The sequence below is a fragment of the Saccoglossus kowalevskii genome, chromosome 5 (genome assembly GCF_978046115.1).
Source record: "Saccoglossus kowalevskii chromosome 5, keSacKowa6.1, whole genome shotgun sequence".
NCBI lineage: Eukaryota > Metazoa > Hemichordata > Enteropneusta > Harrimaniidae > Saccoglossus > Saccoglossus kowalevskii.
The window spans coordinates 35820039-35833828 of NC_140645.1; the positions used below are offsets into that span (position 1 = coordinate 35820039).

Genomic DNA, 13790 nt, shown 5'->3' on the forward strand with positions numbered 1-13790 from the left:
TCTGGCAACCATAAAATTCTGATAGACCAGAGATCACATGTGGCTTCAACTGTGATCTGTCTGATACTAATTTTGGCCCCATGCTCCATTTTAACTTAGAATTATCAAAAACTCCACACCCTGGTAGGAAAAACCCCACTTGGTGGCACTGCTGAATTGAAGTGCTCCGTCTTGCAGTATTTTTCTATAAAAATTCCTGTTAGCTTTAGTATACAGTATTTTGCTTTCTGTTCCAGTGTATTTCCAACGTACAACATAGCAAAACTTAGGCTATTGATTGTTTTTAGGTATAAAATGGCTGTCATTGGGCCATTTTCAATTTGATCATAATAAAAATGCATTTGTGTGTGAAATATGTGATCAGTTCAGAAATGTCTGAGATACAGAAGCAAAAATCATGATTTACAAATAATGAACTACATATGGATATTTATTTTATGAAAACAAGAACACTATTTAATACATCTCGTCAACTTATACACTTGAATCATGTGATGGAATTTTTCTGTTTAAATGTTTGCAAGTCAATATTTGTATACAATTAACTGGCTGATTTGTGTTTAAACAGTTATTTGTAAAATTCATGTTCTTGTTCATCTTTTTTAATGTTGTTTTTGTATCCTTTTTCAAAGTCTTTAGCCAAGATTACATAACGATTTTCCCTTACAGCTTGCATACCAGCCTGCAAAGAAAAAAACAGAAGAGAATGGTTATTTTCACAATAATAGGATTAGAATGATGAACAAGTTAAAAATAATACTGAGCAATTTTCCAATGTACTCTCTTTACTGACAGTAATGGTAGACTCTCAGCACATACCGACATAACAGTAGCTCATTAGTGTGTAAAATATTGCCACAAACAAACAGACAAGACTTGTATTTCAGGTAGAGATGCAGGTTCGTGGGCACTTTTTGTGATTTTTTTTTTTTTTTTTTTTGCTTCTTCTCACCTAGACAGTCTTGGCTAGATAGTGTTACAATTTTGGAGCATTGTCATTGTTGGAACATACTCAAAAATCAATTTTAAAATATAGGGAACCGAGGCAGCGTATGTGATTAAAAGTCCCGAAAGTTTGTTTGTGTTGCTCTTTGATTGACAAGTCACTGTTGATGTTATATGCAAATGATTGCTGGTCTCAGTTACAGAACAGCCGGTGTGCGACTTCCTGTCCTGGCTCTCTGTTTACTTACCTCAAGCGCGATCAACTAGCAAACTACAAAAAACAGACAAGACTTAGACGCTTCTAGCACGCAAGCGGAATGAAACAAAACATACACTTGTAACTGATAAGTAAACTTTTCACCCTTAAATAAATTGGTTTTTCATTTATTTTCATGTAGGAGGTAGCGTCGATAGGGTGATTTAATTTTTGTGCAAAACAAGGCCACAATTTCTTTTGTTTTCTTGGTGCATAGATTTCAAGCTTTTTCGCATTGTGGGCGAAATTAAAAAATGTTTTTACAAATTTTTACTCCAATAGCATTTTAACACTGAAGTAAACATTTTTTGTTTCGATGTAATGATTATCGTGCTGATAGAACTGCGATGCAATTGTCATCACTTACTTTTCAGTGTTAAAATATACAAACATAAAATGCTTGGTTAATTAAAAATAAAATACCCTGGAAATTACCGAAAAATCGACAATGAGATGCTGTTTTTAAACACCGCGGAAAAATCATGCACTCTGCGATGCCATCTTGGTTACCTTAATCGGAAACCCCCTTGTCAGCTAGCATGCACCGGTAGCGATGTCGCAAACTATGTTGTATGGTCGTGATCGGCGACCTCTGGTACTAGGAAACTCTATGAATGAGGTATTTCCAGAGGTCAGAGTTCGTTTAATTTGCATTGACCTGTCTCGTCTGTAGTTGAATGAAACCTGCATCGATTTACAATAGTTCCCTTTTCAATGTGACTTTATTTCGAATTTGTTTCACCGGCGTTTGCGAATAGCGTAGTAAAATATTAGGGCCCATTTCAACCTGGTCGTCTAACTTCACATGGTCCACGGAAACTGCATCATACAAAGTATTTTTTAAAGGTTTGAGGGAAGGTAAATTTAGACTCAACCCACCCAATGGCGATCGCTATGTGTATATATATGAAGCGAATGATTTGTTTTAAAACTTTTTTTTTACAAAATGGCGATTATCTCAGTTTCATTTTTTACTCAAAATTTCAACTTTAAAACTATTTAACTTCTAGACGGTTCATTTGTTTTCAATGAAATTTTCAGGGGTCACTATTCAGGTCTATCCTAAATAAATGGCTTTGTATGGTTTCACTGTCTTTACTGGAACAGAAACAATAGAGCTGCCAATTAGCGGCTCTGTTAACTGTGAACGATTTATAAAATGTGAATGTTTCAAAGAGCACTGTGTAAAAACTTTTCAATGGAAGCACTAATAAATAATTATGTTCCTAGTAAACAGAAGTTTCAAACAAGTGTTCTTAAATTAAAATCAAGAGTATGCATTCAAAAGTTAAATAGTTTTAAGTGCACTTTCACCTAAAATGCATGATTTTAACCCAAAATCAACACCACTTAATATGGTATCATAGTACATTATTGTAAACCATAAAACTCAAAAGTTTAAATAAAACTCTTTCAAATGATATATAACTTGATTGGTAAAAAGTATATTTTACTCATGTAATTACAGTAATCAGAGTCAATTAGAAATATAGTCTCCCAACCTGCATCTCTACCTTAACAGGCCAGAAAAGCCCTATTTATTAGAAACAGAGCTGAAAATACGGATGAAAATATGTTAATGATGACAATTGTGCTCCACTAAATTATCATTAGTCCAATCAAGGTACGGGAGGGGGGACTGTAAAATCATTTATTTTCACTATTTTGATATTTGAGCCTTTTTTTTTAATTTCAGGAATTTGGCAGAGAAACAATGAGTTCTATTGTTATTTTACATGTTCACATTGATTTAATGTAGTGAATTTTACTTATTAGCAAAATTAAAACCCACTGAATCATTAATGCCTATGCAGTAACTGCAAAATCAAAAAGTACCAACAAGGACTGTGTCATTTTAAATGACTATGAATTGAATGGAATGCACACAATAATAAGTAAATATGCGAGTACCTCTTGGCAAATAGCATTGATATCTGCACCAGATATTTTATCAGGCCTTGCTACATAATCTTCTAAATCAACTTCATCGGACAAATTCATTCTGTTACATATGGTACTGAATATTAATCTTTTCTGTCGGCGATCTGGCATAGGAAATTCAATTTTACGATCCAAACGTCCTGGACGTAATAATGCGGGATCTAATGTATCAGCTCTGTTTGTTGCCATGATAACCTGGAGATAACAATGATGACAGTAATTATAATATTGTCCATATCAGTGAATTATTTTCCATCATGGAAACTGATTAACTTACAACATTAAATATTGGACAACAAAAAATATTAAACACTTACAACATAAAATATTGGACACTAACAACAAACTATTGGACACTTACAACATATAATATTAGACACAACATAAAATATTGGACACTAACAACAAACTATTGGACACTTACAACATATAATATTAGACACAACATAAAATATTGGACAATTACAACATAAAATATTGGACACAACATATAATATTAGACACAACATAAAATATTGGACAATTACAACATAAAATATTGGACACAACATATAATATTAGACACAACAAAAAATATTGGACAATTACAACAAACTATTGGACAATTACAACATAAAATATTGGACACTCACAACATATAATATTAAACACAACACAAACTATTGGACACTTACAACATCCTCACAAAAATTGCCTTATAAAAACTCGAGAAACAAGGAATAAAAAAAGTCTGGCCTTACAACAAACTATTGGTTTACTCAAGAATACATCAAAAAGAAACTAATCATTTTTTATATATCATGAAAGGATAAAATTTGGGAGAATTCTCCAACCACTGTGGATGATTAGTGGTATATTAACTGCGATTTAAATGACCATTAGCTAATGAGGCACATTATCTGAAAATTAGTTAATGAAATAAACAGTTATACCTTTACATTAACCGTCTGGTCAAATCCATCCATTTGGTTTAGGAGTTCTAAAAGTATACGTTGCACTTCTCTATCAGCTGCAATGGACAGAAAAAACTGAATCACACACAACAAACCAATAAGATATGAAACGTTCCTCAAGTAACATAACAGTACTACCTAATGATAATAAATACACGTTTATCTGACAGTGACTAACTGAACATGTTCACCTGGTACCTAGCATAGGCTAGTACTCAGCAATAGAATCAAAAGCTTTTAAAGCGCGGTAGTCGTCGCACTGCGCATGTGCGACATTGATTTTCCCAAAACCCAATGCGCTCTTCGAATGGAAATCACAAGTATGAGGTTTGACCTGGGCGCGACTTGCACTGATTTCCGCCGATGACTCCTTCGATACTTTTGAAAATTGCTTAATTAAAGCTTGGAAACGTCTCAGTTTGTACTCGTTGATCTGCGCAACAGTCAAAGTCGTCATCTTTGTTTATACGAGACCCATATATCTCGCGACGACTACCGCGCTTTAAAGTAAATATACCTCCAGTTTGAGCATCAAATCTTTTGGTAGCAATAGCATCAATTTCATCAATAAATATAATAGCAGGTGCATTTTCTTTAGCTAATCTAAACACATCTCTCACCATACGTGGACCTTCACCTAAATATTTTTGTACAAACTCTGAACCTACAACACGGATAAAAGAAGCTGGAAAGATAACAAAAAGAAAATACATTATTATGTTGGCCATTGAAACTGTAGGACAAACACATTTGTTTAATAATACATGTTGATGCACACACTAAATTATTTATTTGTACATGAAGTGATGTGTTTACCCAAACCTGTTGTCTGTTGTGTGGTGAACTATATTTAGTTGTACATGAAGTGATGTGTTTACCCATACCTGTTGTCTGTTGTATGGTGAACTATATTTAGTTGTACATGAAGTGATGTGTTTACCCATACCTGTTGTCTGTTGTGTGGTGAACTATATTTAGTTGTACATGAAGTGATGTGTTTACCCATACCTGTTGTCTGTTGTGTGGTGAACTATATTTAGTTGTACATGAAGTGATGTGTTTGCCCATACCAGTTGTGTGGTGAACTATATTTAGTTGTACATGAAGTGATGTGTTTACCCATACCTGTTGTCTGTTGTGTGGTGAACTATATTTAGTTGTACATGAAGTGATGTGTTTATCCATACCTGTTGTCTGTTGTGTGGTGAACTATATTTAGTTGTACATAAAGTGATGTGTTTATCCATACCTGTTGTCTGTTGTGTGGTGAACTATATTTAGTTGTACATGAAGTGATGTGTTTACTCATACCTGTAGTCTGTTGTGTGGTGAACTATATTTAGTTGTACATGAAGTGATATGTTTACTCATACCTGTTGTCTGTTGTGTGGTGAACTATATTTAGTTGTACATGAAGTGATGTGTTTACCCATACCAGTTGTGTGGTGAGCTATATTTAGTTGTACATGAAGTGATATGTTTACCCATACCAGTTGTGTGGTGAGCTATATTTAGTTGTACATGAAGTGATATGTTTACCCATACCAGTTGTGTGGTGAGCTATATTTAGTTGTACATGAAGTGATATGTTTACCCATACCAGTTGTGTGGTGAGCTATATTTAGTTGTACATGAAGTGATATGTTTACCCATACCAGTTGTGTGGTGAGCTATATTTAGTTGTACATGAAGTGATATGTTTACCCATACCAGTTGTGTGGTGAGCTATATTTAGTTGTACATGAAGTGATATGTTTACTCATACCTGTTGTATGGTGAGCTACAGCTTTAGCTAACATAGTTTTGCCACATCCTGGAGGCCCAAATAATAATACCCCTCTCGGTGGATCAATACCAATCTGTTTGTACAAGTCATGATGCGTTAAGGGCAACTCTACAGCTTCACGTATTTCCTGTTTTTGCATATCCATGCCTCCAATATCTGAATAGCAAACATCAGGTCTTTCATCTGAAAAAAAAAGAGAATCAAACTTAAACTCTGTAAAGATTGAGAGTGTACTGTGATGTTGTATGGGCTTTAAAGGAATGTAACTGTATCAATGCATAACCAAAACCGATAGTCACCAGTTGGATACATTTATATTTAATGTCTAAATGGTTCATGGATAAAATTAACGGCATTGTAAATATGCTGATTTCTACACATGACTTTAGACAAAACATAAGTACACAGAACTAATTAGGCTTTATGGTCAAATAAAATTAGTATTTAAAAATTTCCGTATGCAGGATGAGATATGGTTCCAGAAGAGCACTGTTGAAAATTTAAGATCCAGTAGTTTGTTTAACAAAATGACATACATCAATTTACCAAGTTTAAATGATATCAAAGTTTCAGGGAAATAAAGATGTACTTTATTATCGCTTGGAACTAATTTTTCGCTATTTTCGCTGAAGGAATGTTTCAGTGAAAATAAAATACAGTGAATATACCGTTTTTCCTATCTTTTACATTCAACTCGTCGAAAATCATTGAAAATAAATTCCATGCAAAACACCCAAAAAATAGTTTCAGCTAAAATAAAGTATTCTACAGTACATGATAAAGTTGATAACTGTTGACAATTGTTACCTGCACTCAGCATTGTAATACTGCTATCTGCTTCTGGTGGTAAGACATCTACCAATGCATTGCTGTGTTTATGTAGGGCTACGGATGCACTGGGTTTCAAGAGCTCTCTGTCTATAGTACTCAATATTCGTATATAATAATTCGAACCTGCAAACAACACATTTCATTGTCATGACCACATAGACAACATGATGGAAGGTTAAACGGTTTTTGGTGTTTTTCTGTTTTATGGCAGGGCATTTACATTATTATGTGAATAAAATAAAGCAAATAGATACAGAGATGATTAATGCATAATAGAATACACTTGCGGACCTTGACCAAGGTTCCCCCAAAGTCACAATTGATAGTGAATGAATCTCTGCCAGTGGAATTGGCCTTCCCATTGAGTCTGTGGCATTCTCACCCAGGGTATGGGTCTGATGCAACAACCACTATGCTACCAGTGACTGGTTAATAGAATACATTACTTAACACCAAGTGACCCCTACCTGTTGTTGAGCCAACTATACCAGTATTCTGATCAACAGCTTCTAAAAACTGACCAATAACTAAAGGAACGCTTTGGATTCGTTTCACTTCTTCCTGTGCATGAAGATATTCTTTTTTCAAATTCTTTTGTTCATCTTTAATATATTCTTCTTGAACTTCCAGGAATTCCAGCTGCATTCCCAGTTTCTGTAAATTTAAGGATGTTTTAAGTTTTCTTCCAGTGCTTAGTTTGCTTAGTTTGTTATTTCAATACAGGGCCTCAGTCCATCATATAAAAAGTATTTACAATGTACATTGTAATGTTTAGAAAAGTACATAACACATTATTGTTGAACACCTGCTGCCATTTTATACAAGTCATAAATCAGTTCACACACAAAATGTATAAGCCAAGGCCGTCATAGATTGTCAGTGGATATCAGTCACTTGAGAAACGCCAATCTTCATTCCTAGGAGCAATGCAATTTTCCCCAAAACCAACATATTAGGGATATAGAAATAAATTGTTTACTGGAAATGTACGCATTTATGTTGGATTGGGTGGTTCACGATAACGTCGCAGAAGTCCGGTGTGCAGATTTTGGTTAAGACCAAATCAATGAATGGGGTTGCTATGGTGTTTTGACACCTCTTTAGCGATCGGTGATTGTTCTGACGGCAAAAATATCATGCCTTTATCAGGATAAGTGATCAGAGCTCGCCGCTACTTGTGGGCTGTCATTCAAGCAATGGAACTGAGAAACATTGATTGCCGGTCGTTGAATTTTGTGATCACACCACAGTCGAGACTGACTGATCACATGAATTAAAAAGTCACTATGATTGAAGTGAAAATTCAAGCTGTGAAAGTGCCAGCAAATGAAATGCTGTGCATAAAAGACTAAAGATACATCACCAGAACCTCCACTGCCTAACTCGAGAGTACATTGTTTACCTACCGATGCAATCTATTACGCCGAACTTTACGCTATGCTGAAATTTATAACCTCAAGTAAACGCAAGAATGTCGACCAAGACAAAAAAAAAGATCTAGTACAGAAAAAGTCTAAAGTCAACGATGCCAGTGGAAAATCTATGACTCCTACTTGACGTAAACAAGCTTCAAGTTTTCAAACCAAGTGGGTCAGAGGTACTGTACTGAAAATTGTGTCAGAAGTACAACATGTGTCCATACGATCAAGATACATGGAATAAAACTCCATTCAGGCGTATCAGACTGTGCACTGTCAAAGAGCACAAACAGACAAACAGGTCATCGAGATGCCACAAAACTTGAGGTGACAGCCGCTGCTAGTCAAAACATTGGGGAAATCATTCAACCTGAAGTCAACAGAGACGCCATCACATCGGCCTTCATCGTTCTAGATTTCCTGGCAAAACAACGTATCCCGCTCACAACAAACTTCGAGCCAGTACTCGATCTACTTTCACAGCTTGGTTTGTCAGTGAAGAAAAATCTACGAGTCAGCAAAAATGCGATGTATTGCAGCGACAAGTCAATCAAGGAAATGTTAGCAATATTATTATCCACAATTGAAGAAAGCACCATTGAACATCTGAAGAAATCAGAGTATTTTGCCATCATGTTAGACAAAACGACGAACGTCAGCATTAGTGAACAATTAACTTTGAAATGTCGATTTTTGAATGAATCTGGGCAACTGTGTGTCAGATTTCTTAAAATGATAGAGCCATTTAAGTCAAGTGACATCGCCCAGCCGCCATCTACCGTCACTCTCAATGCATCAACGATCGCCAGACACGTGGCCGAGTACATTGAACGCAAACAACTTAGCGCTGACCAACTCGTTGGGATTGGCACTGATGGCGCAGCAGTAATGACCGGGGAAAATAACGGTGTTGTGAAGAAACTCCAGGATCTTGCAACTACTGCTATAGGCATTCATTGTTCCGGTCACTGCCTCCAACTTGCATCATGTCAAGTAGCTAACACAGTTCAATTTGTCAAGAAATTCAACACAATTCTACGGCAGTTGTACGACTACTATGACAACAGTGCAGTACATATGGCCGGTCTATATGCAGTTCCAACAACACCAGGAGAAAAAGTTCTGAAGCCCATCCAACCGTCTTCAACTTGGTGGCTAAGTATCAAGATGTCGACAACTAGACTGAAAAAAGGTTAAGTCAGTATCATGGTCAGTTTGGATTGAGAGGGAGAAGAATGAGGTGACGTGAAAGCTGCCGTTTCTTTCCACCTCTTGTCCAGTTACCAATTTATTGCTACAATGTTGCTGTTGTGTGATTTGCTGCCCCACGTCAGTCGTCTTTCCAAAGCATTCCAGGCACAGGAATTCAAATACAGTTGACTAAAACCACTGGTGACGTCTACGATTTCTACAATACAACAGATGAAGACAGTAGATGTGGATAATTTACAGAAATTGCCAGAATTTATCGCAAATCTTGAGAAGTCTGCCATCGTAGTGAAACAGCGCACTGATGACGAAAAATACTTGAAAGAGCAGATCCATGAAAAATACATCAACGCATTGGTCAGCAATTTAGAGAAGCGATTCCCGTCCGGCGACATCAGTATTCCGTCGCAATTTAGCATATTGATCCTCATCGGCTTCAAACTGAACAATCACCTGATCATGGCACCAATGCAGTGAAAACCCTGGCAGCACACTTTCTACACCCGATCAGCGCCTTTCTGAAAGGCATGGTGAAAGTTTGTTAAAGTCATGTCTATCCCACGAATGCATTGCTTGCATACCACATACTAAAGGGAGATGCGTCGAGAGTTACTGCGTCCGGTGATCAATTTCTATGGGTTGTGTGCAGCCTGGACTTGACGTGTAGCTTGTTGACTTGGCAGTGAATGACTTGTTCATGCTATTATCATGCTGGAATATTGATGCGTTTACACAACAGCATTTTATCAGAGCACTATGGCTTGAGCCAGCAAAAATGGCTGTGTATACGCATTCAGCTCAAGCCAAGTTTGGCTCCAATAAACCCTTGGTGTTTAGCTCTGATAGGATTGGCCGAAATAACGCCCTCAAGCATCTTTCTCAAGTAACCTCTCATTTCAGTTATGGCAGAAACAACATCATTTGTAATTTCTGGTTTGACGAAGAGGTACGCGCATTAATATCTATTTGGCAGAGTAAAGAAATACTGCGATAGATTGATAACTCAACTTGAAATGGGAAAATGGTGTACAAAATTACGCGACAAACACTTGAAAGGACGACTGAACAGGTCCAATGGAAATCAAAGTAATCACCCTTGTGGTTTTCAACAAGAAGTCGAAAATATCACTTTTTACCAAAAATGACAAATCATCTAAATTAGGGAATTGAAGATATCACGAAATAAACAAATCTGAGAGAAGTCTACATGTAATACCCACATTGTACCGAATTCTGCCGTAAATTCGCCCAGGGCCGTTAAACGCAGTTCGGGTTTTTAAAAAAATAAATAGAGATCAAGAAACCGCTCAGGGTGATTTTTCTGCAGTTTTTTAAGGTGTTATTTTAATCTTTTGTGATGCCTAAAAGTTTCGCCGTAGTCATTGACGTCTATTCAAGAGTATTGATGTTTATTGCGACTAGCGTGAATGGGTTAGCTTCGTTTCGACAATGAGTTGTTATCGCTGTAAATAATGTTAAATTATTCTTCAAATGCTCAGTTTATCTTTTGAAAACAGCTATTTTTTTTATTTAAAAACAAATCATGCCGCTTTCCCATCATAATCCAAGCCAAAAGATCGTACAACAACATCGGCAAATGTCTTCCATGCTGGGTTCAATAACATTAACATATTTAAATGTGTTATGGTAATTTGAACACGTTGGCATCATCCATCGTTTTCATTAGTTAATTATCAATTTGACCTGTCAGGCCAGGTCAAAACATGGTGGATATTCATTTCTACAGCATCGAGCGTTGAAAATGCGATCGGAATCATTCGCTTACGATGAAATAAGTTGAAATTTATTTGCATTTCATAACAATTCAACGAATTTATTTTTTGCACATTATTATAATCATTACCAGGTAATAATCAACAATTGTAAAACGCAGCATGACCGGTTTGCACTACCACGATCATTCGCTACTAAGCAATGCAGTTGCGTTCGTTGTTATTTGAAACTTCTTTTAGAATATACTTTCGTTACTAATAAAATGAAACAAAATAATTGTATTTGGCGCACGATGTTCCTTGATGTGATTTTTTTGGAGAAAGATGCGCTGTCTACTTATTAATCCAGCTAGAAAAAAATGTATACCATTTTAGTTTCTTTCTTTTTGAATGGTCCAACTGCCGGTGTTGAGAGTCGGCGTAGGTGAATTTTTCAATGAAAATATAAGCCCCCTAAAAATATTTGATGATAATGTTTGAAAAATTTGAACCCCAAATAAGGGGATAGGGTTCCACCAGCCTTAAAACCACTCGGGGCGATTTTTCGGATGGGCGAATTTATGGCAGAATCCGGTATATGTATAACATCAAAGCAATCGAACTTGTGGTTTTTAACAAAAAGTCAATCAATGAATTCACGGTAATCCAGAGGTGTCAATGGGTTATGGTTCCACCAGCCGTAAAACCGCTCAGGGCGATTTTTCGGATGGGCGAATTTATGACAGAATCCGGTGTATGTATAACATCAAAGCAATCGAACTTGTGGTTTTCAACAAAAAGTCAATCAATGAATTTATGGTAATCCAGAGGTGTCAATGCCGTTTTAAACTAGGCACCATCAACAATGCCTCAGACCATTTAGACATTATTGACCCATCTTTACATTTGCATAAATGTGTTCGTCATTCACTTAAAGCAGCGGAGTCATCACCTGCACATGCATCAGATGGCCAAAGCGTGTCATTTTGTACAAACAAGCGTTTTTAGTGTCGTTTGGGACTCGATTCCCGCACGTGTGCAGGTGACTACACTCCCACTTTAAAGAGACAGACACACTTCAAGTGCCATGGGTGGAGCGAAAGCAACTGGTGGTTCAAGTGTCAGTCACAAGCCATGATGCCCAAAAAGCCTGGGGAACACTGATAATGGTGTTATGGCAATTTAATGCACTTATCCTGGTGTCAACAAGGTCAAGACTGAAGGTGAACACAAGCACCTGCTGACCAAGGCTACCCCAAAGTCGTATCCGTCAATAAAAAAACATTACCAAACTAAGTTTGTCTTCGATTGTGTCGACTCCAAAATGGCAACAATGAGGTTGAAACTTGTTCTGCCCTCTTACAACAATATTGTGAATTACTTTGTTTTTTTTTATTCAATGCACAACATGTATTACAAATTAGGGTTAGGGAAGGTATGGACCACTGATTGTTGACAATCTATATTTTATTTGTATGTACCTTATACCTGCTTCCTAAACCTAATGCAAAGACACTCTATTCAAAATTATCAAACAGTAACTTACCATGACGTCATCGTTTGGGAAAGAGTTCCTTTTGTACCCTCATCCCTAACCCTAACTCCCTCTCAGATACCCAATTCATTTTTATATGCCCCTCTAGATAACTATAGATGTCCTTAGGAGGGGCATGTGCAATTAAATGGGGAGTGCTGGAGGGTAGGGGTAGGGTTAGGGGGTACAAAAGTAACTTTTTCAATAATTTGTTTATGCATACGTAACATAATGAGCATCCATGATGACAGTAATCCCATATTTACTAATTCACTCATTCAGACTATCGGGGCATTTTCTTCATGTTTAGTCAATCTTAGTGTAGTTTTTTTTTTAAATTATTAAGAACATTGTGAAGTTTATCATCAAGGAAGTATTTGGTATGTACAATTTGTATCACGAAAACAGTATTTTCAAGAGATTACTACGGACCCCTATTCTACACTGACGCCAATTGTATTTTGCCTCTGAGGCATATACTGTACAATTTAATTAAGTGTTAGGATGAGGGTTAAAGTAAGGCGTGCGGGATACAAAGTATTATAAAAATTACCATCATACTATAGCACCCGGGATATATTTACATAATGCATATTAAAATAATGAAACTGTGAATAAGTGTGTGTAAAACTATGACCATCAGTGGTGACCATACCTTGTATTTTGAATACAAATCATCTGCTTCAAATGGATCTGAAGTAGTCTCTGTTGACAATGCAGTTGTTGGTCTTGTATCTATAGTGGATGATGTATCTTCCTACAACGAATAACGAGATTTGTATCTGAACATGTGGTTGTTGTATGTGACATGACAAAGCAAATTATCAACAAACAGTAAAGTTGCTTCTTTTAAAAAAAAAATTGCTCGACACTACGTGCATTCAAAGTAAGCTTGCTTATTAATCGGATTTTATGTTGACACCAAGAACAATCGAACGAGGATAAATGCTGTGAACATTTAAGATAATACATCATCTCACCTTCTCCGCGACAACAATTCCTATTTCCTCCATCTTGGAATGACTCGGATAATAACCTCTAACCTTTGACTCAATGTTTAGACTCAACCTACAATTTTTTTTATCTAAATCTTAAAACGAAATTGATATAGGTTCAATCAGCTCGGATTGTTTTGATATCATTCATATAGTATAATAATAATGGCAATAAATGTGGATTTTAAAAATCGTAGTAATGAGAGAGCG

General features: G+C 36.3%; 1 protein-coding gene across 1 annotated transcript; it reads right to left on the reverse strand.

Moving 5' to 3' along the window:
• Positions 1-401: 401 nt before the first annotated feature.
• Positions 402-13644, reverse strand: LOC100367717 (26S proteasome regulatory subunit 6B). The gene is made up of 9 exons (XM_085499368.1): positions 13566-13644; positions 13241-13342; positions 7180-7366; positions 6689-6835; positions 5861-6064; positions 4613-4780; positions 4075-4151; positions 3113-3337; positions 402-682 (listed from the first exon to the last, which is right to left on the reverse strand). Exons 1-9 carry the CDS (start codon positions 13596-13598, stop codon positions 569-571), a joined length of 1257 nt encoding a protein of 418 aa, XP_085355494.1. The 5' UTR covers positions 13599-13644; the 3' UTR covers positions 402-568.
• Between the last annotated feature and the right edge of the window lie 146 nt (positions 13645-13790).

What these genes read in the sequence shown, in the direction of transcription:
- LOC100367717 (XM_085499368.1), bottom strand. Translation starts at nt 13,598, where the DNA reads ATGGAGGAAATAGGAATTGTTGTCGCGGAGAAG. An exon ending in ATTTGTATTCAAAATACAAG is followed by an intron (nt 7,367 to 13,240) that starts GTATGGTCACCA and finishes TTAAATTTACAG; the next exon opens with AAACTGGGAATGCAGCTGGA. An exon ending in TCAATGCTATTTGCCAAGAG is followed by an intron (nt 683 to 3,112) that starts GTACTCGCATAT and finishes TTTTCTTTGCAG; the next exon opens with GCTGGTATGCAAGCTGTAAG.